At 37.4% G+C, this 26,819-nt stretch overlaps 1 protein-coding gene across 1 annotated transcript in view; it reads left to right on the top strand.

The window, feature by feature from the left end:
• LOC126758067 (uncharacterized) overlaps positions 1-14,791 on the top strand; it is a 130,878-nt gene extending 116,087 nt beyond the window's left edge. The window contains 4 exon segments of the mRNA XM_050472071.1: positions 337-462; positions 7,201-7,632; positions 11,957-13,577; positions 13,579-14,791. Coding sequence (XP_050328028.1) covers positions 337-462; positions 7,201-7,632; positions 11,957-13,577; positions 13,579-13,632 — 2,233 coding nt within the window. The 3' untranslated portion in view covers positions 13,633-14,791.
• The last annotated feature ends 12,028 nt before the right edge of the window (positions 14,792-26,819 follow it).

The following is a 26,819-nucleotide window of genomic DNA, read 5'->3' as shown; positions in this document are numbered from 1 at the left end:
CCAGCTCAACGTTTGGCTTCCCTTGGCTTTTGGCCGTCTATCAAAGTGGTCTTAGCTTTTTAAATGGCAGCAGTCATTGCTGATCGCTTTATGTGCATTTAGACCAAGATTTATACTTGGATTTCGACATGAAAACGAAATGGTCACTATGATTTGTGGCGCCAGCAAGCCACTCAAGTTCACTATAAAACCGAAAGTGCGTGCTTTTAAGCGCCATTTTCTATTTACCACAATAATGCTTGCTTTTCCAATATGAACCATTGTTTGTTTTATACTTCTTCCTTTATTTTCTTTGGCTTGCTTTTCCTGTTTCTTTAATTTATCGCAATTTTTCAGGTACTGTGCGCCCTCCGTTCTGTTGGCTTATCTTTACATAAGGACTTCACAGGAGCTGCGACCACCTGATGGTCCATTTGCCGTTATGATGTTCGAGCATCGCGCGGATATGCGAAATCGCCAACGGTATGTACTGACTGATAAGAAATTCGAGTAATTGTACAAAAATGCCTATATAAGGTATTCTACTTTAAAGAGAGTGACAAAATTTGGTCAAGACAAACATGGAATTACATAATTTCCACGTAGAATTACTGAACTGACTTAACAACTCGGTTGTAAAAAAGGTACTCCATTTTGTTGTCTGTAGTTGATTCAAAATTTTTGTTGTGAATTTTTAGTCACCTCGGCACATCTCGATGAATTCAGCAAAAATAAACAAATTGTTGTTGAAGGAATTTATTGCTTAAACGAGTATTCTTTTGTCACACGCTTACAACAATATTCACTATTAGTGGATAAAAATACATATGGATATTTTATATTTTAAAAACTTCATTATCTTTAGACAAACTATTTCTGTACAGATCCACTGCCTACAATGCGAGGATATCCGCTATTCAATCTTCTTTATGAAAAATTTAAAAATTCTTTCTTTAAACAGAATTTTTAAAGTTCTACAAGTTCTCTATTTGTATCATGAAATGTAACAGCCTTTTGAAATATGATTCGAGAATCTTCAGAAAATCGACGAATCTCGTAAACATGGTCCTGGCACAGGTTAGAAAATTCCTTCTAAATATATCGTTACCAACAAGATAAAGTCGACTTCATCTCACTTTAGCAGAACCTAGAGGGTCATGTACTGGATGTACGCTAAGGGCGCGATATATTGCTTGTAAAATGAACTTACATCCTTTGCACTCTATTTCCGAAGTGTCTTCATTATTTTTAGACACTATACCCTCTTTACCATCTACTATATTCGGCGGGTACTGCGTCGTATACTCTCAAAGCTGGAGTGTTTACATCTATTCGGATGACATGACCTAGCCAGCGTAGTCGTTATTGTCGTAGCTTGTCCTCGTTCACAAACAGAGGTCCTTCCCGATCCTGACGGAGCTTTTGGTGTTGCTCAACGTCAGCTTACACAGCCGTATTAGCTTTGCTGGGATACCAAGTTCAGACTTAGCGGCATAGTTTCAGTTCTTTTTTGTGCTGTCGATGGCGGCTTTAGAATCGACGAAAAGGTGGTGTATCGATCTTCCTTTCACCGGGTCGATTGTAGATTTTCGAGTTCTAAAGCCACACTGATAAGGTCCAATCAGTTTGTTGACGGTGGCCTTCAGTCTTTCAAACAGTACGCTCTATAGAACCTTGTAGGAGATGTTGAGGAGGCTTATCCCACGGTAGTTGGCGCACATGGTGAGGTCTCTCTTTTTTTTATGGATTGGGCAGAGCACACTTAAATTCCAATCGTCGGGCATGCTTTCGTCGGACCATATTTTACAAAGAAGCTGATGCATGCTCATCAGTTCTTTGCCGCGGTATTTGAATAGCTCGACCGGTAATCCATCGGCCCCCGTCGCTTTATTGATCTTCGGACAGGTAAATGCTATTCGAATTTTCTCATGCTCTAGCAATGGAACGTGTGTTCCATGGTCATCGATTGTGGAATTGGGTTCACCACCTCCTAGTGTTATGCTTTCACTGCTATTCATTAGGCTGATGAAGTGTTCCCTCCATAATTTGAGTATGCTCTGGGCATCGGTTACTAGATCACTTCTGGTGTTCTACCTGAGTATGCTATCAACATTGTATCTTTTATATTCAGATTAAAACGTTGGGTCTTTAATCCAAGGCTGTTTTCTTTTTTTCATTGGGAGTGTTGTTTACGTGGCGGTGACCAACCCAAGCTCTTTAGCTCGCCTTCAAACGGATGTTTTTTGGCTACTCAGAGTATACTTAGTCTAAGACCAGAAGTCTGCTTGCTACTGGAGCCAGAACTGCTTCCGACCATTCTAAGTGTAACTAATTAAGAAAGCCATAAATTCGGTTTGGAATATTATTTTTATTTATTTTAAAATACAAAATGTGTGAAAATAATCATAAATTCAGGACCAATTCACTTTTGCTCGATATGACCACCTTTTGCCTTAACTATGGCCTTCAGACAGTCAAAAAACGAATCGCAAGGTGCCCGAATGTGACTTGCCGGTATTTTGGCCCCCTCACGAACAATGGCTTTCTTCAGCATCTCGAGACTGGTGTATTTTTTACTTCGGACCTTGCTCTCCAAAATGGCCCAGAGAGAATAATCCATTGGATTTGCATCTGGTGAATTCGAGAGCTATTGTGTGGTCGTAATGAAGTTCGGAACATTGTTTTTCAGCCATTCTTGGTTCACTCGCGTGCCGGACCCTGTAGTTATGAATGTACATCCAGATTTATTGTTGATATCGATGTTGATTTGTGTGGGTACCATCTTTTACTAGAAAGGGTCTAGTAAAATGCCCTTTAATGGGTTTTCTTCTACCCTAGTATGGCATGATTACTTATGCACTACTTGTCATGGAAATACTGAAAACTATTGTAATTATTCCTCCATTCGATTTCTTGAGAGGCGTGACCGCTATTATCTGTCCTTTTCGAAATATACGAATCGTGTTAAATAATATTTCTATCTAGTGCTAAAATCCTCTAGATTATTAAGAACGCATTCCGTTACTAAGGGCTATGGAATATCAAGAGTATTGTGGAAAAAAGTAACCCTCTTACCGAAGCTATGTAAGAAGAACTAAGTATTTCCGCTTGTGTTCGCTCTTATTTTCATCTCTAACTCTGAGCTCAAGATCTGTTCTAAGACTTAAGTCGAGAGATCGAATAAACAAAAACTCAATCTGTATAAGATTTTGTCGAAACATTTTCCCCATTTTACCTCTGTTTCTCATCATTAGCCTGATATCACGGATTTCTAAAGTATCTAATGTATATTTTTGAAGTTGTGTTGATTAATGGGCACACCAACGATATACATATGTATGTACTTTGAATCGTTAGAATCATACACCGAACAGCGACACCCATTAGTGACAGTCTTTAATAATTTATAAGCTCCAAGTTCATTAAAACCCTTCATTCGCGCCAACTTCCTGCAAAGTAAATCATATTTGAGTGGGCGTGACAAAAAGTAACTCACTTCCCTGTGAAAATATATAAATGTAATATCTATGACAAGTCGTTATAACGGTTGATGTTGCACCCCAGCGTTATGCAAACCGAGATAATCCGAGCAAAGCCAAAGGCTCAGGCTCGTGTGCGCTTTACTTTCTGATTCCGTAGACGCTTGTTTGCGCTTTTCTCTTCACTTCATGCGTTACAAATGCAGTTATAATAGAGAGTGAATTGCGTAATTACGTTTGCAGTTGTTTGTAATTGTTATTTTGTTGCCATTTCAAGTGGCTCGAATGAATGAGAGAGCTTTAAAAATAGCAAAAGTAATTGTATAATGAATGCAGAAGTGTGGAAGTAATCTTCTTACGGTAAAAGCCAACGAAGAAGTGCAATTGTAGCAGTGAAAGAATAATGTCAGTTGGCGCTTTGTGGCTTCGAATAAAGGTGAATAGCACAATTGAGTATAAATAGCAGTTTTTGAAAATAGACCTATGCGGAGGTGGATTACGACATCATAACCATGCTTGCTTTCTGGGGATTATGCGGTTTTCAGCGAAAAAATTTCCTTTCAGGGAAAAATCATTTCTATTTTGAAAGTTGTCTTGAAATTTGTGATAAAAATTCTTTTTTTAGGGTATAGCCAAGGAGAAAAAATCATTGGGCACAGTTATGGGTTATGAATTGGGTAGTTGATAACCAAAGCGAAAAAAATCATTGGGGATAGTATGGGTTATGAATTGGGTAGTTGATAACTAAAGCGAAAAAATCATTGGGGATAGTATGGGTTATGAATTGGGTAGTTCAAAGCAAAAGTGAAAAAAAATCATTGGGGATAGTATGGGTTATGAATTGGGTAGTTCAAAGCAAAAGAGAAATATCATTGTGGGGAGTTATGAATTGGGTAGTTAATAACAAAAGAGAAAAAATCATGGAGGATAGTTATGGGTTATGAATTGGGTAGTTAATAGCATTTTTACGTAGAGAATAATGCGAACCTTATTCAAGAAGTTGTTGGAGACCTGACATTTAGAACTGTATTTCTGAAACCATTGAATTTCGATTTGAATTTTGTAAGAAAAATAGACAGCTTTTGACTAAAAAAGTCATATAGTGACTACAATAGTGTTCTCTCTTGTAAGAGCATCTCTCGGCAGCAATAATAATTTAGAAATAATTGTTAAAATTATTTATAGAATAATACTGGATAGATTTAGCGAGGTTTTAAGCTTCGAATTGCTGCCAGTGTTATTTCGCGGCAAAATTCGTATGAAAAATGTGGGTCGAACTGGTCAAACTAATTAAAACTCCCCTAGAGTATTGAAGTACTGGAGCTCGATATTTATTTCCTGTATCAAGTTAATCTTGTATGAGCCCAAAGCCGTTCTCGATACAAATAAGATGTTACAAGGCTTCCAAGTAGAGAATCTATTTTGTTTGGGATACGAACATTTTAATGCTGCATGTTTTACCCCATGTTTTATGGGTCCTTCATTATTATAGTTTAGTCAGTTCTTGGCTGATTTGTTACTGAAACTATCTGGCACAGCCATTGAAATCACTCTCTTATTAATTAAATTGATGAAACGTCGTTACTGACGCGAACTTTAACAGACTCTGCGACTTCACTGCCGGTACCTCCTCAAGTGCATCATACTATGGGAATCCGAGTTGCTTACAGTGTAGTCTTGTCAATGCAGGGCAAGCGAACAGCAGATGCTTAATTGTTTCCTTGGTGTTCTGCTTTAGACATTTCCTGCAGTCTTCTCATTCTGTCAACCCCATCTTACGGGCGAATGTCGCCTCCAGATAGTGACCAGTTAGTATTCCCATCATGTTCTTAAAGTCTCTTCTATCGAGTGCCAATAGGAATTTTGTGTACTTCCGAACTACTATTTTGCACCCAGAGAGCTCGTTCCATCGGATTCCGATTTTCCTTACCATGCTTCTGTCCAAATCATCTTATAGACAATACATGGGTTTCCCATAAGTGGCAGGTTTAGTACCAGTTCAAGAGCCGCCTTTGGAGTTGTTCTTAAAGCTCCTGTTATGCACAGCGCAGCGAGCCTCTGAACCCTTTCCATGTTGAATTTCCGTATGCCTGAGAGGGAGAAAGCCTCCAGGTTGTGCCGAGCATCTGCTTACACGCATATAAAGTACGTCTTTCTTCGACGTTGCGCTTCCACAACAGTTTGCTGTTCAAGACTACCCCAAGATATTTGGTGGTAGTGAACACCAGCAGATCCGTTTTCTCCGGCTTCAACCCTAGACACGCTTGCGCTGCTCAGTTCTGGGCTGTATTGCGAGTGGTGGTCATAATACTGCTAATGGGCTGTAGACACCTTCCCGTTATTAAGATGTAAATGGCGTCCGCATATGCACTATCTTAAGGGCTTTGCCTTCAAAGTTCCTTAGCAGTTTATTGACCACAAATGACCAAAGAAGCGGAAATAGCACTTTGGGGAGTACCTCTACAGGCTTCCTTTGCTGAGTACCTCTACAGACTTCCTTGGCCATTTTACGTCTAGAGGTCAAAAGGCTACTGATTCAGCGTTGTATAGCTGTTTAGCATGTTTAGAATAGATTCCGTAGAGACGTTGTTGAATGCTCCAGAAATGTTCAGGAATGCTCCAAGAGCGTATTTCTTATATTCAAAAAAGAAGTTTTCCATGCCAGAGGTTGATTTTGATCGGTCAGTTTATATGACCGCTAAATGCTATAGTGGTTCGGCAAATCAGCAGCTTCTTGGAAGATAAGAACATGTAGGAAATCTCAAAAACTAAGGAAGTCAGCTCGTTGCTCTGATCATTTGTAGAGTATCCGAAGTTTCACCTCGGACCAGGACTATAACTTATTTGTCAACATAATATTCCCTGTTCAGGGTATAAAAATCAACTAACCTCCCCTATTTGTATAACCTCATTTCTTCTTGAAGCAAATAAGTAATGAATTATTTGATTACTTTTATAATGAGTAAAACTAAAAAGAAATTCATTAAATCCTCCTACATCACGCTAAAATTTTTTCCAAAAATAACCAAAAGAAGCATCATAAATAAAAAAATTCTTAAGTGTGTCGCAGGTGCTAAAAGTAATGAATTATCCACGTAATGTTTCCATTTTTCCAAAATTTTAATTAACGCTTTACGAATTACGTTTTCCAAGTCATAATTTTTCCAATCTACTGACTTAACTTCATCACCTGCTAAGCGCCCATACAAATATATTAAAGTTTCGTAAACTTTTCCTCATTAATGCCAACACTCAGGGCAGCATATGCGTCGGGCTTCGGTCCAAGACATTCTACGCCTCAACTAATCATCATTCATTATGCTCCTACATAACGGTAACTAAGCAAGACAACAACACATAATGACGGTATAAATATTTTACGCACCATTGGATATCATCAGGGCCCCCACACAAATTTGCCTGTCGACTCACCTGGACAACGCAACGGTAAATTAACAGGCGACTTCACTTACACAATTGCGTAACCAAAAGCCTCAAAGTGCTGCTGCCGTGTCCAGCAGCTATACTATATGCTTGTAACTGTGCCTGAAGTGCGTTGTTGCTTATGCAGAGGGCGCAACTAAATTTAATATCATTATTAGGGTTCGGACGTTAGGTGCGTAGCTAGGGACACAGAGCCAGCGTCACACACACACACACACATACACATCCTCAGACGACCGCACTTATACATATGCCATCTAACCAAGTACTCATCTTCTACTTTACCTCTCATTCGCAGCAACTCATCAGCCTCTTCGGTGGGCGGCAGCGTCGGCGCCACCAACACTTCCACCTCGGGCATCGGCTCAGCGCTCACCACACACACGAATGGCGGTGCCAGTGCCGGTAGTGGTATTGGTATGGGTCACAACACCTCATCTGCGCTGTCGACAACCGGGTCCGCTACAACGAAGACACGCTCGTACGACTTGTACAGCGCTGAGTTGGATGTTTATCGGGAGAAGCGAAAGCAACGCAACTTTGGCAGCATGGCTGCCGCTCAGATACTCTGTCTGTGTCCGCTAATGATTCTACGCTTCGCACGCCTTTCCATGGAGGAGACCTATGAGAATCAGAAGCATTTCGACTTCACCTATCTGATGTTTGTGTGGATCGCTTTTCTGCCCACCGTCATCTTTCCCTGCATTTATGCCTCGCAGATACTACCCAGGTAAGCATGGCCGCACAGGGGCGGTAGGACTTAACAGAAATATGTGTGCTTTTATGCTGGTATGTGTGGGCTTATAATATTTATGAGCTCACATGACAAGCTTACTACATCTACTTAGTGAAATTAATTAGTCAAATAGCTGCTTGGTTGGAGAGACCAATGGCTTTGATTTGATTGCTGACTATTCAACTTTATGTGATGTGTGTTACTCGACTTTGACTGTTTCGTAGGTGTGTGAGGAGATTTAAAACCCACTTTGTCTTTATTTATGGCAGCACTTCTGCTAATTTGAAACTATTTATTTATTTCTGAGAATGTAGGTCGTAAATAAGTTTAAAGTTTTGTGTTGCATGTTGTCTTAGAATTCTTTAGTAGAGGAACATAGTTTAGGAGAGGCATAGAAGTAAGCCGAACAGCTGAGAAAGGTGCTTGAAAGAAATTTGATGAGGTGTTCTTTTCAAAATTTTATTTATACTTCCTTATAGACGTAGATATCGCTTACGCGTTTATAACCGAGTTTGGTCTCTTATGCGAGTCTGTTTCCTAATTTTCCTGGGATAGTTTACTACGTGGCGGGTCCCAAAACCAGCGCACAACCCTGGGGAGGGGTTGTTTCGCCTTCTCACTTTAGCTCGCCTTCAAACGGATGTTTTATGGTTATCCAGAAGATACTTGGTCCAAAACTGGAATTCCTAAGCTACTTTAGCCATATGTAAAATAATCGTTTCTGGCCACTTCCAAGTGAATGGCGCTCAGGGTACTTTCCTCGCTTCTGCGAACTTTTGCACATGACTCCATCCTCCATTATTTACTATTATTTTGGTCTAAAATAGTCATCAAATATTTCGAAAACCGATACTCATATTTTTCTCATATGAAATCCAGTTAAGTCTCAGAGCAAAAGAGAGAGACTTATATTATCATCATGATCTGCTTTTGAGCACATCTTTTGTCTTAATTATGCCGCTTTCTGATTGTTTCAAGATGAAAAGATTTAGTTCTTCCTGGCTCCCTCTGTGCTTTCAACTATCCTTTTATCTAAATGAACTTCCTCTGACCAAAAGTTTTTTTTTTATGTCTTTAAAAATACAACCTTTCCAACTGCATTTCATTGACTTTCCTTTACCCTCTCCAGATTGTATGAATACACCTAACAACGACATCTTGTAAATGTCTCACATTTTCTCGAATAGTCGAGGTACTGACTCTAGCATCCTTGTTGACACTTTCTTACTCCTGCCTTCGGTTTCATTCGCTTCAAGACTATTATGCACTCTATCAACATGCGACTGAGAAGCTAAGAAACATTGAATAGATGATAGTTTTGGGCAATCTCTTGAATTCTTTTGCAGTATTTTCGTAAGTATCTCAATTTTTGAAGCTAAATATTTCAGAAGGTAGAACTTCGGTGATGTTTTTTAAAAGCTCTATTAGTATTGTTGAAGATTTTGGATTTGATTTTTTTGTAACAGTGTTCTCACTTTAATTCAACCTTTGTGCATCTTGTAAAGTCGTCCTTTGTAGTCTTCGAGGTTATTTAATCCAGCAAAGAGAGAGTTATGATATACCACGTCTTTAAAATTCCTTCATATTTCCATTGATTCATTGATATACGAAGAATGCCTTTAGGCCTTAGGTCTATTGTGCTCTCTCCTATATCACAAAGCCTAACCTGTCACGGCATATAATGTCCAATATACTGCTGGGCGCTAGCGAAGCGATGTGATTCCTTTGGGGAAACATAGATCTAAGGGACTTTAACCTACGTCTGCAGACTGCTATGCACTCAATTAGCAGGTGGTCTGATGTTTCAAGTTCCCTGTCGCAGATTTACGAAAGAAGCTAGGCCCATATTCTGTAAGAAGTGCTTTTTCAGCTTGAAGTGGCCAGTGTCGAATGAGACCAGTAGTCTGAATTTGTCTCAAGGGATTATATATTTAAACCTGCTGAGGCTGTAACCCCCCATTAGCCACTTGGCATGGCATGGCGCATGCCTTGTAGTTGTTGCCACCAATACTCCTTTTCCTACTCCTTCGATCTTGCGGAGCTGCTCCTGGGACCAGCCGCAATAAAGGGTTCAGGTTCTACCATGTTAGTGGATGCTGTGGAGCGGGCGAGCTTATCAGCCAGTTTTACATATTTCTATAGCAATTAGTGGGTCAAAAAATACCTGAAATTCTGTCAATGGTATGAAGAGAGAAAAACTTTGCTTTGCTAAAGTGCTCGAATATTTATTTTATCAGTCCGTTACTTAAACTTAAAATGGTTAATATATGTACATAATATGTAGGAGGACCTTCCCGTTACAATTAAAAACTCATGTTTGGAGAGGCTTTCCTAGAGGTGTCTAGGAACCTATTTTTCCGAGTACCAAACGAAAAAAAAATTTTTTTTTTTTGAATCACTCTAGTACATATATACTCGTATACATATATCCAAATCAAGCTTTACGGCTTCTATATTTAGATATTTTCTTTCTAAATTTGAAATCAACTCATAGGAAAAACATTTTCAAATTCACCCAAAAATTTCCCAAACGGAAATTGTATTCCCGTGAAATTCATACTTAAATTCCATCAATATTTCCAATTTTTAACAATTCTTTCTCTCTCTCTCGCTCTCGTTCAATTCTTATGCACACAATGCCGCCGTTATAATCACTCATTTTGTTTGTCTTTCCATTTCTACTGACTTTATGTACAAAAACACCGTTATTGTCGTTATTGTTGTGAGTGTTTGTTTTGTTTAAGCAACGGAGCGACGAAACAAAAACAATCGCTATAAGAAAGCGCGCAAAATCAACAATGAAACTCGACTCAGTGACTCGACTGAGAAAATATTGCCATAAAAAATATCAACCGAATTGAAGGCAATAGAAGAGAACGAAAATGAAGAATGAATAAAGGCAAACAACTTGTTCAACCTTTAATGCCACTTTAGCTAATTTAATTATATGCACAAATGTATATAAGTATATAGTATATAGAGTACATAAGCCAATATAACTAAGTCTTAAGCAAATTTGATGATATTGTAGTAAGAACATGGGTTTGCTATCCGCGGTGCTGGAAGTCATTATATTTCGAAGCTTGAAAAGGCTGCCTTACGGGGCTCCAATTGGAGATTCCAAATGTAGCCAGGTCCTTCTCCGCCCGGTTTTTCCAACGAAGTGGAGGTCTTCCTCTTCCTGCTATTCCACGGCGGGTACTGAATCGAAACCCTTCAAAGTTGGAGTGTTCGTCCATACCTCTGTACCATATAGCAGGATGGAGATGGTGAGTGACGTGTTGAATTTGGTTTTTGTTCATCGAGGGAGGACTTTACTTCTCAAGTACCTACTTAGTCCAAAGTAGCACCTGTTAGCAAGAGTTATTCTGAGTTAGATTTCGAGGCTGACATTGTTGTTGCTGTTAATACTGGTTCCAAGATAAACGAAATTATCTACGACTTCGTAGTTGACAGGAGATATTTCGTCTGATCCTCGAACACTACCAGACCCATTTGCTTCACTTCTTTGTCCAACCTGTAGAACGCATAACTAACGGGGCGATTGTTGAGGCGAATGAAGATTGTACCTTTTCTATTCAGACCCATTTACTTTCAGTTAAGTTTTCTTTGGAAAGGACGCATACCCAGATGCACCGACTCAAGCGAAGGACTTTGGGTTAAATTAGATTAAATTTTGATTATTAAGCCAGGGGAACATCATATAGAGTTTCCCTCTCTCTATCTCACTAAAACTGCTGGGAAGGTGTTTTTATAGCTTTTTGGTCCAAAGGTTAGTCAGGTTTGAAAAAAATTTCGAGTTGCGTCCAACACCACAAAATAATTTTTTTTTTGTTAGGTTACATCGGTATGAAGTTCAGCAATAAGGAATATAGAGCGACTTCACATTAAAAATAAGTCGAATTACTCTACTCTACTCTTCCGCATTCATACAATATTGCTTGGCTCCCTCGTTATATGTGTCAGTAGTTCCATTTGTTTGCGTTCGCTTTCAATTAATCTTGCGTAATCTCAGCGAAAACGTTTATTTCGCTCGCAGCGTCCTCATTTTGCATATCCGTCGTTAAAACAAGGACATTGAATTACTAATTACGACCTGCTTGACTGAAATCACACAATCAGCCATCAGCCATGAGGATTTCCACTGATCCAAGTTGAATGTTTATTTTAATTAAATCCCGTTTTTTTGCGCTCGTTGTGTGTTCGCTAGAAAAGGCAACAATGTAGCGCCATATCGGGACATACATATACACTGTATTTATTTACAACTCTTTGTTTTTTCTGCTTTCTTCTTCCCCCGCACATCGTCGATGAACAGAGATAAACAGGAGCGCATACGTGGCTATTTTCGTCTTTCGACGAAACGTTTCCATAAATCGCGCAGTTGTGGCGGCAGCGGCAGCGGCCACACGCCCAGCTCCCGCGAGGATTCCATTGAAAAGGACGACAACACAAACGCCACACAAGCCACATCGATACTCGTGAACGGCGAGGAGTTTTTGAATGGCGGCGGCAGCATTACCGGCACCGCGCTGGTGACACGTCACGAGCTCAATCGGGCTGCCAAGTTTCAACAACAGCAGCAACAGCATCACAACAATTGCCGACAGGCTGGCAAAGACAGCGCGAACGGCGGTGCTGCGGTAGGTCAGCATGCTTACGGCAGCAAGTCGACGCCGCTGGCGAAGGATGTGCGTGTGAAGAAGAATGATGTGAAGATTAAGATAATATCGGATGGCGGCAAAGGCAAGAAGTCAACGTTGGCAGGCATTGGCGGTGCTGGGCAATTGCAGGCACAGCATGCAGCGAAGAGCGCCAGCGTGAGCAGCGGCAGTCGACGCGAGAGTGTTGCCGGTGGCGGCGGTGGCGGTGGTAGTATTGGTGAGCGCAAATTGACGTTGGGCTCGTTGGATAACTCCTGCTCGAATATGACCTCGTCGACCTACTGCAATGGCGCTGGCAGTTTGCTGGAGGATGATGGTGGCGCAAGCAATTTCGGTGACGGTGAAGACTCCTCAATAGTGAGTGGCATGATTGTGCCACACAAGAAGTGGAGCCTCAGTGGTCAACCATTGTTACGCAACAAAGATTTATCATTTAGCGATTGCAGCAGTTTCTCGCATATGGAGACAGCCAGCACGTTGGAGCGTGACATGGAGATAATCGATATGTTGGAACGTGAACGCAGTATGGACATACAGGAAATGATAGAGCGTGAGAAGCATGGTGAGACGGTGCGCATGACGGTGGGTGAACGTCGCAAGCTGCCCGATATTGAGAAGATTTATCAGCGTTCGCCAAAAGCGAAACTCGATCCGTACAGTTATGATGTGTCTTCGCAGGTGACGCCGACACCGTCAACAGCAACCGCCAAGGATAGCATACCGAACTCTTTGCTCTGCAGTGATCCGTTGCAGTCAAGCGGTGGCATTAGTAGTAGTGGTAGCAGCACGAATGATGGCGGTTATAGCGTTGCGTCGACGTTTACCGGCGATGATGGTATGGCAGCGCATCGCCTGTCACGCAACGATGACGGTGAGAGTGGCATCGATGTCGACGAAGAAGTGCCGTCCGATTTCTTCGACAAGTACACGCCGGGCGCTGCCAATTCGGTGCCATATGCCAGCAGCGGCGGCGGCCCGGCAGTCAACACCCCCACTTCCGCCTACCAGTATCAGTACTCGCGTCGTCTGAGCCGCAAATCATCGCACCACAGTCAAGGCTCCAATTCACACCGCACTTCGAAGCGAGATAGCTTCAATTCCTTGAATGGCAGCGATCTCATTGCGGGCGCATTCGGTGAGCTCGATCCAACGCAACCACTGTCGAAGATGTCAGTGGTGGAGGGGCGTATGCGTCGCAGTAGTGGACGTACGTCCAGTTTCTCTTCCTCGGCGCGCAGTTCAATGAAGTCACGCGACTACAGTCATGGTTCATCGCCATTCGGCGCATCCAGAGTTGGATTTCAGGGAGAATATATTCGCCGAACTCTGAAGAGGTGAGTGTGGTAAGACTCGAGTTTAGGTGCCACGATCCAAATTGTGCATGCTTTATTTGAACGAGGTGCCTAATTGGATTAAATTAAGCAACGAAGGTATGTTTGAAGTAGAAAGCTAGCTTTTAATACGAACAAATACAGAAACCCTTAAATAGTGTGTATTGGTATGGAAGTCCTGACAGAGCAGTTTTATAACAGTAGTTAAGCGTAAGTTTTTATTAATGTAGACAGATCCTAGTATGTGGTAAGTAATGTTAAGTATAAATTTGAAATGTGATGCAAATAGGTATTGAATTGGCTTAAGCATTCTTGAACGAAGTATCAAATGGTGTTCAGTGAAAGACGAGGAAATACTTACACATAGTGTTGTTGGAATTGCGTTGCGTATAAGTTAGTTGATTTGTTATGTGGGAATTTAGATAATAAGGGTTGCTAACTGGAGCAATATACGAAGCTTACCTAACCTGGACCTACAGATGATTTGAAGGTTAGTTGACCTTTGAATGATGTTTGGTTAAGCAGATTTCTGGTCAACTGTTCCGAAGGATATCGTTGGAATTGATGTAGCTCTAGTATTTGGATTCCAAGGTTGATATATTCATGAGTTACGGGAATAGCAATAAAGTGGAATATTTGGCTCTAAAGAACTTAAATGGTTCGAGAAAGGACGGGTAAAACTCGGAGGATTATTAAGATGATAATTTGTATGGGACAATTGTATGCTTTGTTCCTGAAGAACATAACATATGAGTCCTTTTGAAGAAAAGTACGGGTACTTGAGTAAACGAAGGCTACTAGAATAACGCTATTATGAAAGAATCTGTCGTGAGAGAGTAAAGCGTGAAAAAGTCACGTTCTATTGTATTTTATATAAGCATTTGTTAGTTTGATAGTTAATTATGGTGCGTTAAAAATAATAAATCTTTTTTACAATACTTTTATATAAGTTTGTTTGAGGTGTAAGGCGATTTTCTTTGGAAAATATAAAGAATTTTAGTTAGTGTTAGCTTGCATTTGAAAGTCACTTAAAAGAGCTGCCTTCGATTCGCTGAACCGTGAACTTAGTGAATTAGTGAATCGAACAAACAGCTGGTATAAATATCATAAACTGGCATAATTCAATAGTTTTTGAAAGCCACCACTTCTACCTCTTTGATGTGGATGAGAGCTACTTCTCATAAATACAACTGGCCAGATTTTAATTTTTGTTCAATTTAGTGAATACGAAACATTTGTGAATGTTGTAGAGAGAAGTGCCGGATCGAACAAATAAGTGGTATACATCATAGAGGCAGACATAGAAAGCGAGCACTTTGGTGAGTTATAAACTAGCACTTTTGTATTGAACTGAATCAATTAAATTTTAGTGTATCTTTCCCTTTTTTGAACAAGAGAGAGCAGAGCTCAGATTTTGCAGGCACTACTATTAATTAGTATAAAAATATTGAATTCAGTTAAGTTTAGTGATCCATAGATTAGATTAGATAAATTAATGAGGATTGCACCGCGACCTAAGTGACCGCTTCTAAGTCGCAACGATCCTTATTTGGAAACATGGATCCAAGGGCCTTTATACTGCGCCTACAGACTGCTGTGCAGTCAATTATCAGGTGTTCTGTAGTTTTAGACTTCATGTCGCAGAACCGGCAGATCGCATATCAAAGTAGACTTTTGTTATATAAGTGCTTCTGGACTTACAATGGCCAGTGGAAAAGACGACAAGTCGCCTGAGTTTGTCCCTTGTTAGGTTGATAACATATTTAAACTTTTTAAGATTGTAACCACACGTGATCAACTTGGTATGTGCATGCCAAGGAGTTGTTGCCAATACACCTCCCTACCTACTCCTTCATCCTTGCGGAGCAGCTCTTTTATGGTATGGGGACCAACCGCAATGAACGGTTCCGGTCCTATCATGTTGGTGGATGCTGCGGAGCGGGCGAGCTCATCAGCCAGTTCACTCCAGGCTGTACATTTGCGACTCGGCACCCAGATAAGGTGCGTTTGGTTACGATCTGATGGACTGTTCAGCCGTTCTTTACACTCCTGCACCAACAGCGATTTGATCTCGTATGCAGAGATCGCTTTTAGTGCCGCTTGACTGTTGCTGAGTATAACTATACATATGTACATTGCGATAGTTGCGTTGGAGGTTTATAGCAAAGATCTCTGCTTGGAATATGCTCGGAAAGCTAGCCATAGGTATGAATAGTATGGCGCGTGGTCCTGCGACTCCTGTGCCGATTCTCTCCGACGTTTTCGAGCAGCTGGTGTACCATTATATTATACTATACCTAAGCAGTAGCTTGAGAGCGAAAGTTTACACTTTTGCTAATGCTATCCATTGGGAGAAGAGCCAGTGGTATTTCGCCACTTAAGTCTTTCAGCTACAAAGAGATAACCTTACCTCTACCAAACCTTTCTGCTGTCATTTGGAAAAGTCACTCAACTCACACCGCTCAATATGTGATAATCGGTCGCACGATCATGATATACAACCACCTGACAATGCTTGGCTTGCAGCCGCAGGTTTAACCAGCTAGCCGATTGCACACATAACTGCTTCAATAGCTTTGACCCTGGTCAGGTCAACATGCTGCTTCCAACGCATATTGGAAACTAGCGTGCGAACAAGTGGTCCTTTCACTTTTGACTTTTTCATGAGAGCGAGAGTTCAGACTAAGCGAGCGGAAAGGAGGCGAATCGAAGGCGGCAAAGTTAAAACATTTGAAAGCACTTTTGAAACAATATTGAATTGATTGAAAGTTTTTTTAAATTTTTTATTAGCGACAAAAAATGCTCTCAACTCTTGTGCATGTGTCAATATTATTGAAGTGACTTTTTACCAATTTTTCAAAATCAATAGCTTGGAGGCGGCATTTTTTACCTAACTTTTAATTGTGAGACAAACATAGCAAAACAGGAAATGTGAAATCAAATTAAATTTACTAATTAACTTAATTAAGCTGTTAATTAATAATAAATACAAATAATTGTTGCGTTTTTTGTCATTGTTAATGTGAAAGCACAAAGTAAACAGAAACAACAACAAGTAATATTTATATATGTACAACTACTGTGTTTAGCGTTAAAACAAAAAAATCAAATTATATTTAATAATAATAATCAATATTATTGAGATATTGTTTAACAAGCGTATTTATTGTATTTGTAAATGAAAATTTTGTATGTTGAAAAGTAAAAAAGAAAATTGTAATTTTAAAAAGTTAAATAAATTTTATAAACGGGATTAGCATTTAAAAAGAGTGCATACACAGACATGCATGCATGTGCACGTGTGTGTGCTGGTAGTGGGCGGGGCGTTTTGTACGAGCAGCAGCAAGTATGTGCCAAGCTTTTAGCAGCTACAATTTTCGATACTAAAATTAAAAAGAAATTTAAATAAATTTTTTCTAAAGCGCTGCAAGCAAACAAGTAAAATTATCAACACTGTAAAATAGTCTATGTTGATTTGTGTGAAACTATTTATAACAAATACAAATAAAACTATTATGGAATATTTATAAAATAAAACTTTAATGAAAACTACGAGTTATGAGCATATTTCGGTTTTTTGTAAATTATATTGTAAACATATTGTTGTGACTTAATATTTCACGAATATTTCTGAATGCATGTTAAATTTATATATACAGTTACACAAACAATTGCATAGAAACATTTTATAAATATGGACACCAAGAAGAAGCAGAGAAACTACTTAAGCTTACACGGTTGCTTCAAAAACCGGCTTAAAACTAAATAAGGGTAACTAACACATATAATAATAAATTTTAGAATCTTAGAACATGAAAAAAATATAATAATTGCCAATAAAATTTTTTAATTTTTCCTTTAAAAAGTTTTTTTATTAAGTACTACTTTAATTAAATTTTTTCGTAGATTTGCAGAATTAAAAAAAAATTAATTAAAATCCGTCTTCTACTTTCATAGCATTTTATTTTATTTCTGACTGTTCCTAAGTGTATGCACTAAGAAAACTTGCCTCACTTGCATTAAAGACTGGAAAAGTCTAACATAGAAACAATAAATTCTAATATTTAATTATTTCTTGATTTTCAATACTGACACAAAATGATTTTTAAGAGCATCGCATAATATTTTGGATCCAAAGTGTCATGGCACAACCGATGGCTTAGGGTTCTGAAACTTACAGTTCTGAAACCAATTGTTTTCACAAAAGTTATGTAAGGAAAGATGTATCTCATCTCTCGAAAATTCCCTTAGAAATTCCCAGACTTAGTTTGGCCTAATCCCCAAAATTTATGCAACAGACTAGTTGAAGTTCTAAGTATTAGCATTTACATATCGTGAACGACAAGCAATAGGCACTAAAAAGTGGAGTCCTGCAAACCGAAACGGCTTGTAAAAGCGAAGAAAGACAGGCTGTAAAACTAGCCCTACTGAGGTCACTAGATCTCTTGCGATCGATCTTGGACCAAAAGACTTGGTGGCCCAGCGCTGGCCAAGCTCCCGCGAAGCTCAGCTATCTAGTAGTAGAACACAAGAGAATACGAGAGCATCGACCCGCTGCCATTCTACCGATAGCGGTTGTAAGTGTCTTTCCTTGCTAGCCCATCAGCTTTGCAATTTCCTGCGATTCGACTGTGCCCTGGTACCCATACCAGTCTTATCAAAAAGAGACTCGTTGCTATTCATAGCGAGGTTAGGTACTCCTTGACCAACATTGAACGCAATGTTAATGAGTTCAAGGCTAGTATCACAGCCCTTCTATATGAGTAGGAGGAGTCGCTTCTCTGAAAGAGACTACACTCTGGAGCTGTAAAACTACTGTTATCTTAATGGCAGCAAACTCAGCTTGGGAAACACTGCAATAGTCAAGAAGTCTGAGCTGGATTTAATAGAGAGCTCCTGATAGTAAACGCCTTCTACCACTCCAAGCTTTGTCCCTTTCCTCCAACGTCTTCTTCCCACCCACAACTCCCTCGCCGGTATATGGGCGGAGAAGGAGCCGTCAGAGTTCGGTTTAGCGACTACATGATCTAAGTGATGAAGTCAAAGTATGTTAGAATTTCCGTTCCGTGTTCAAGTACATGTTCTTTTAGGAACCTAGCACCACACATGTTGATTAGCGCCACCCGTTGAACGCTCTCCAGCTTCTTTGCAAGTGTAGGCTTGATTATGGTGTCGTATAGCCAGAGGACCACTTTTGGTGAGAGACCTCATCTTTTGCCTATTGCTCCTCCACAGCAGTATAAGTGAATCGATGCCTTTTTTGCTCTCTCTTCGTTACTCTTCTTGCATGAAAGCTTCCTAGTAAATAAAACTGTAACGACACTGAGATACCTTTGCCTCAACTCGCACACGGTACTCAGAAACTTATCTTTGACCATAAGTGCTACAACGTATGATTAGGCACTCACCCCGCAGCCGCGATCTTAATTTTTTTTAAGCAGGTCGTTAACGACCAGGTTCCATAGAAGAATAGAGAAATCCACCTTGTGGGGTTCGCCTACTCACATTTCGTCGGGCACATGCGTTGCACCATTCCGTTTCAATCACTCTGTCGCACAGAATACTGAAAATGAAGTATTTGAGGTTTGATTCAACCATAAAACCGTCCAGATTAGTTACGACTGCACCGGTAGGACTTTGCGCTCCTAATAAATGGAAATTCGGCATGCGCCTCCTTATGTACCAGTCCATCAGTCTCTCCAGTGTTTTAAATAAGAAGGAGGAGAGACTGATGGGCCTGAAGTCCATGGCCGTAACCAGGTAGCCCCTACCAGTCTTTGGGATGAACCTAACTCTGACTCATCTCCAGGCCCGCGAGATGTAACCAAGTCTTTTACAGTTTGCATAGTTAGGTGCCAACCAGTTGCATGATACCTTAACAGCCTGCTGAAGCTGCGCTGGTATGATTCACTGCATAGGGGCCGACTTTCCATTTGCGGCCTTAAGATAACCAGAAGAGGCGGGGTTTTGATAGCATGAAATGAAACAAAAACAAATTAAATGAAACAACAGTTTTGACATTGTTCTTCGTGTTCGTGTGATGTTGCTATCGGATTCAACTTTTTAAAAATATTAAACAGTAAATATGAAAAAAAGACAACTAAAGCATCTAAATAAGCAGCAGTAATAAAGGTTTATTTTATTTGAAAAGTGTTGCCACCAATATCTATTAGAGTTGCCATCTTTTCGTTTTTATTTTAATTTTTTTCAAAAGTAGAGTTGCCATCAGTCCGCTTTAATTTGTTTTTTAATTCATTCCATGTTACAAATGATTAAAAAGTGCAGCTGCAATCTTTTTTCAAGTAGAGTTGCCATTTTTTTTTAATGTTTTTACAAAACAGATGAAAAGTGAAAACACTTCAACTTAACGGAATTTAGTAAGATTTCAGATGAAAATACCAAGTGGAGTTGCCATCTATTCGTTTTTAATTTTTTTTCTTCAATTCATTGCCATTTACAATTGATTAAAATTTGCTGTTCACACCATTTTTTCGGTAGAGTTGCCATATTTTTGAAAAATTTTCTTTGCAAAAAAAGTTTGAAAGTAAAAAATACTAAATTTTAACAATTTTTCGAGATTACAGTTATAAATTCATGTAGAGTGGAGTTGCCATATTTTCGGTTTTTTTATTTTCCAAAAGTAGAGTTTCCATTTTTTCGCTTTTATTTTTTTTAAGTAACTTTTATTTTTTTATTATTTTTATTTTAATTATTTTTTTTTTAATTTTATATAATTTTTTTTTATTATTTTTTTTTATTATTTTTTTTATTATTTTTTTTATGATTTTTTTTATTATTATTTTTTATTATTTTTTTTAAGTTTTTGGTTCAACTAATTTTCAAGTAACCGTTAACTTTTCACCTAAAATTACTTCAAAAATGCCACACTGATTGAAGACAGCCAATGTAGAGACTTTTTTTTTAATTTTTTGAAACAAATAAACATCTTTTGAACTTCAAAACTTAATTTCAAGTTTTAAGCAAGTCTTCTTAATAATCAAACTTTAAATATACAAAATAAATATCAAATTAATGCAGAGAATTCAAACGAAAATGCAAATATTTACTCACACTCAAATAAAGCAAATTTATTGTAACAACAACAACAAGTAACCGCTACTAAAATGAAGAACAAATAAAATCTAAATATAATTCACCACTTAAAACTTAATAGTTGAAATTTACTACACAAATACAACAACAACCACATATTTAAACATACTTTCATACAAACAACAAAGCAATGCTCAAATAAACGGCATACATACATACATACATACTTACATAACCACTTTATTGCATACGAATCAAAGTACATAACTACAACAACAATACAAACGAAACACACTAATATACTTATTACAACAATGTTACAGCAAGCAAATAGCTTGAAGCTCTCTAAGTACCATTGAAGCAAAATGCGAGACGAAAGAACAAAATCAAAAAAAAAAATAAAAAAACTAAAAAAAACTTGTTGAAGCCACAGCGCATAAAGCGTCAGCAGTCGACTGCACCGCTTACAAATAACCGTTACATAACTACATACATACATATATATATATGGTATACTGGTAACTGTAAGCCACACTTGAAACTACTTATACTTACATGCATACATGAGCGCATACTTATAATGAAATTTCCAATAAAAATACCTACAAACAGACATACATATGTACAATCGAGGATAAAAATGAATAAAAATAAATAAAAACATGCGAAAAGCATGAAAATTTACGTAAAATATGAAAACTGCGAGTTTTATTGCAGCAATTTGCCGGTGGCTAGGTTTGTGAGTGGCAACGGATTTGTAACGCGTAAGTATTCGTTCGAGTTTACTCAGAGTTGTAAAGGTAAATATAAATTATAATTTTGACGCGTGACGGCAACTCTGTTCCGAAAAAATTTTAAGCAAATTTTAATTATTTTTTACTGAGCGGTAGTAAAAGTGGCATATATTGTGACAAAAAGTACCCGAAAATTATAAATAAAACGCAATATACATATTTAATTATTCATCATTATTTATTTTGTTGCCTTCACAGTAATCCCCACCAGATGTGATACACTTATGCCAACGCTTTTTCCAGTTTTCGAAATACTTTCCATTATCACTTTTTGGCATGACTTTCAGCTCCTTCAGCGAATTTCGTTTTATCTCTTCGATCGACTGAAAACGAGTGCCAGAGAACGGAAATTTTAGTTTGGGGAACAAGAAAAAAACACACGGAGATTAAAAATTTGGCGAAGACTGTAGTTGATCTACAAGTATGTATGGTATCTATTGCATTTTTGGCTTTTTATACGGTCACAATCGTGGCTCGATGGTGCATTATCATCTTGTAAAATCCATGAATAGTTCTTTCATAATTCCGGCCGTTTTCGACGGAAGTTCTTACGCAAACCTCTCAATACAACCAAATAGCGCTCCTTATTGACCGTTTGTCCATCTAGAACAAATAGGTGATGCTTACAACCACGATTATCGAAAAAAACAATGAGCATCACCTTGATTTTAAAAAGGCTTCGGAGTGGTTTTTTTTTCGTTTCGCTCGTGTTTTCTCTCTATTCCGATGATTGTTGACTTGTTTTCATGTTAAACTCTTAAACCCATGTCCCATCGGCGGTTCTAATGCTCTCCATGAATTTGTGATTGGAATTCGCATGAGCAAGTATGTCCAAATAAACGGTTTTCGGAACTCTTTTTGAAAAACAAATTAGCTTTATCGGGACGAGTCGAGTAAGAACGTGTGTCATATCTAAATATGTACGAAGATCATTGGAACAGACTCTAAAGTGATGCCGAGCTCTTTTATCATCTCTCTAACACTTGAAGATTTTCAAACACCATATCCTGAAGAGGTTGGAAGTCGTCCAGAACAAGGCACGTCTTTAACGATCCCTCAACCGTCTTTGAAGGCTTCGTACCAGACCTAGGTTTGTGTTTTAGATAAAACTGAATCATCGGAAGTCTTTAACAACGTTCGCAACGATTCCGCACACGAAAGTTGGTTGTAAATACAAAATTTAAGACAAATTTGTTATTCGATATTAATTACAATTTCCGAGTTTTTGTATATTGCATATTCCTAAGTCTTTAAATAAATCGAAACTGATCTCTCGACATCCCACGATATTATTTTGATTTGACGGTGGCGAATCTGGATTGCTTAATAGCACTTCCAGCTCCAAATTTGTCAGCGCAGCTTTTATCCACTTCCATTAGGCTTTGGTTTGGTTTTCTTTGGTATCAGCCTCATCCAGCAAACCAATGAAAATGCGCTACAGCCGCAAATGATTTACGGGTATCGCACGCTTTGTCTTCGTTCTTTTGACTGAATATATCTTGGCTGTCCCATTTGATGATTGAATATTGAAATTGTGTAGAACCACTTTGACGCAATCAGTGGACTTGTAGAACTCTTAACTGGTAATAGTCGGACTCTTTTTTGGACGCATTACTATCAGCTACACGTTTGGCATCTCTTTTCCCTTCCTGCTTTGTAGCAGTACTTTGACTACAGAAGTTGATTCCGGCTGCCGCTAATATTGTTCCTTCCTTGCTGGAGCTAGGCTCAGCCACATAGTTAGTGCAAGCCTTTGTACTTAGACCAATCTCCTGTCTTTGTACTGGCTGCTTTCGAGCTCGTAACGAACGCTGCCCTCTTAGAGGAACAACTAGTCTCCAAAAACCAGTTTCTTTTAATATGTTGTAAAGTAAGATTCATTTTTTTCACACGCAAATAAGATCTTACTACGAAGGGTGCAAGATATTCGTAACCTCCGTTCGAATTGTGGCTATTTGAGAGCCTCTTAGACAGACCAAGCTTCTACACGAGTTGTATCAGACCTAAATCCAACCTTTTTGTGCCCCTAGCCACAGTAAGCTGTGCTTTTGAGAAGCACAGAACACCCCTATAAAGTCAGACCTTAACTAGATACCTCTCAACTGCAATAAGGATAAACTGTTACCAGCCGTCTCTTCCGTGATACTCGAGTATGTACTACCAGTCGGGGTCGAAGAGGTTTCAGCGGGAGTTTCATATACGCATTCGAATTCTTTAAATAACCTATAAAAAATATTTTAGGTGGGAACCCTAATTTAAAATATTCAATAAAAATATAATAAGTATTGAATGAATGAATGCTTAAACAACTCATGGCAACCCTGTTTGTAAATGCTCAAAATGTCAATCTTTGAATGAATGAATTCTGAAAAAAATTTAAGTGGCAACCCTAATTTAAAATATTTGAATTGTGAAAAAAAATTGCAAAAAAAAATAAATTTAGTTATATTGAAATCCTAGAGTTGCACAAGCATTTGCATATTATGTGAAAATTTTGGAAATTTAAAAATTAAAAAATTGGCAACTCTAAATTTATTTATACAAAAAATTAATTAAAACGTGGTTTCAATTATTTTTCATTGATATTAGCAAATAAATATTTAAAATTACCATTTTTAAGCAAAAAATCGCAAATATATACATAGTTGGCAACCCTGTCCGAAATTTCAGTCTGTTAAAAATTTGTACATAAATAAAAAAAAATTTTTGTTATGCATTAGAAATGTTTTAAATTTTTTGCTTATTAATTTTTATTTTTTTTTTTTATAAAGTTGGCAACCCTATTTGAAAGTTTAGTATAATACCAAATGTAAGCAGGTTGTTTTCACCATAAAAAGTAAAATTCTTTAATTATGCTAAATTTTAAATTTTAAATATAAAATTAAAACTCTTCATTTTTTTTAATTTTAAGTTTTAAAACTTAAATGTTAAAAATTAAACATTTTTAAAAATTAAAATTAAAAAGGTTTCAAAAGTTTTAAATTTTATACTTAAAATTTAAGAAATTTTAATTTTTATGGTGAAAAAAAGTTCTCAAAATTTATATTTTTTAAAAATTAAAATTAAAAAAGTTTTAAAAATTTTAATTAAAATTAAGAAAATGTTTTAAAATGATAATATTTATTAAATTTGATAAATATTAAAATTAATAAAAAAGTAAAATTTTTAAAACTTTTTTAATTTTAAGTTTTTAAAATAAAATTTAACTTTATTTTTAATTTACTTTTTTTTTTAATTAAATAAATGGTTTTTTTTTTTATTTACTGTAATTTATTTTCAAAAGTAAATAAAATGTTTTTTTTTTACACTAACCAAATTAACAAAGTTTCAAAAGTTTTAAATTTTAAACTTAAAATTTTACAAATTTTAATTTTTATGGTGAAAAGCAGTTCTCAAAATTTATTTTTTAAAACATTAAAAAAAAGTTTTAAAAATTTTAATTAAAATTAAGAAAATGTTTTAAAGTGATAATATTTATTAAATTTGAAAAAATTAAAATTAATAAAAAATTAATAAAAAAAAAGTTTTTAATTTTAAGTTTTTTAAAATTTAATTTCTAATTTAATTTTTTTTTTTCAAAATTAAATAAATTGTTATTTTTTTTTTATTTACACTAATTTATTTTCAAAAGTAGATAAATTGTTTTTTTTTTTTACACTAACCAAATCGTTGGCAACCATATTTATATTTATTTTTGCTGTGAAATAATACTGAATGCCATGAGACAAAAATCCACTTAAATCGACACCAGTCATAATTAGCCACACAATCATGAATCTCTTGCAACTTGTCGTCAATAAAAAGTGGTAAATCCCAAGGATTTACAATCCTCATACAATTTTAGAAGCCGTGGAAGTCTAGCGGAGTGGAAGATATACTGGTATCACACTTTGTGCTCTTAAATTTATCCATGCATCCCTACATGTGTATATATGTATATGTATGCATGAACACCTTTATTTATCGAACACACATAAAAACATTCTCCTGGAACACACACACACACACCGTTGCACTTGGCTGCTCGTGGAAATATTTACACGTGAAATTGTTATTATTATTGTTATTGTTGTTAGTGTTGTCGTTTCTGTTTGTGCTTTTATTTATGTATTTTCGCTTATAAAGTTCACAACAACAGCTCTGTGCGAATTTGTTTGCGCCAATTTGTTTGCACTTCTCGCGTTTTTTCCATGGAAATTTTGCTTCGTCGCTGCGTGTGTGTGTGTGTGTCTGAGCGTGTGTTGGCTTCAGCAGGTGTGAATTTCCACTTTTCACTCTTTTCGCACATAATAAAAGCCATAAAAATGATGGCGGCAAAGTAAACGAGCAAAGCGCAAAGTACCGTTACTCATACCATACATATACCTCATTGACGCAGCTGTGTAATCGGTGGGGATGATTTTTTTAGCGTTTGCGAAATGCTGGCAGTGAGCAAGTTTAATCAATCAACAGGTTGATTGGTTGCTCTACACAGTTCCAGCTGTTTTGGTGTAATATTGATTGATTTGATGTGGAATTATTGGTAATTGGGGTTTATTCCATTTTATTTTGGTGCTGCTTTTGTTGAAGAAAACCTTTCCTTTAAAGATTTTGAAATAAATAATTTCAATAAAAAAATCGTTTAAAATTTCGCATCGAGAAGATTTGCTTTTTTTGTCGATTTACTAATATGTTTAGGAATTGGTCTCCAAGATCAACTCTTTATTTCAGTTTCCCTATCTCTCCTTTTCTCCTCTCCTTTTATTTTTCCTTTTCTGCTCCTTAAAACTTATAATAGATCCTTAAATGACAAAATTTCGGGATTAGAGAACAAAAACAAATATTAATTTTAGAAAACCGCTTTATTGTTTTTCAAAATACGCTCTATTAAGATCTTTACATTTTTGCTTGGCTTTGAGTCAATTGTCGAAGCACGTAGCCATTGCGCTACGAGGTATCTTCAAAACGTGAGTTCTGAACGCATCAATCGCCTCTTCAAGTGTCGAAAAATGTTGACCTCTATTATTTATTTTTTACGTATGGTATAAAAAGAAGTCACTCGGTATCAAGTTCAGACTATTTGGTAGATGACCTAACAAACCCATGTTTTGAGCACTCAAAAATGTAGTTGTTCTCTCAGTTGATAGGCGAGAGCTCGCATTATCGTGGTGAAGAGCTCGCATAATCGTCTTCGGTGTTTAATGTTCCTGATTTCACACAATTTTGAATATATGCTGGTGCCTCTAATGCTTTCAGTTATCTCTATCTCACGATAGGTCACATGAAGATCTTGAAATATTACCTTAATAAGTCAGCATTAATGGATTCCGGAACAACAACTGATTTTTGAAGGTTTTCAC

Source organism: Bactrocera neohumeralis, chromosome 5 (assembly GCF_024586455.1).
Source record: "Bactrocera neohumeralis isolate Rockhampton chromosome 5, APGP_CSIRO_Bneo_wtdbg2-racon-allhic-juicebox.fasta_v2, whole genome shotgun sequence".
Taxonomy (NCBI): Eukaryota; Metazoa; Arthropoda; class Insecta; order Diptera; family Tephritidae; genus Bactrocera; species Bactrocera neohumeralis.
This window is presented reverse-complemented; position numbering and strand designations above follow the sequence as displayed.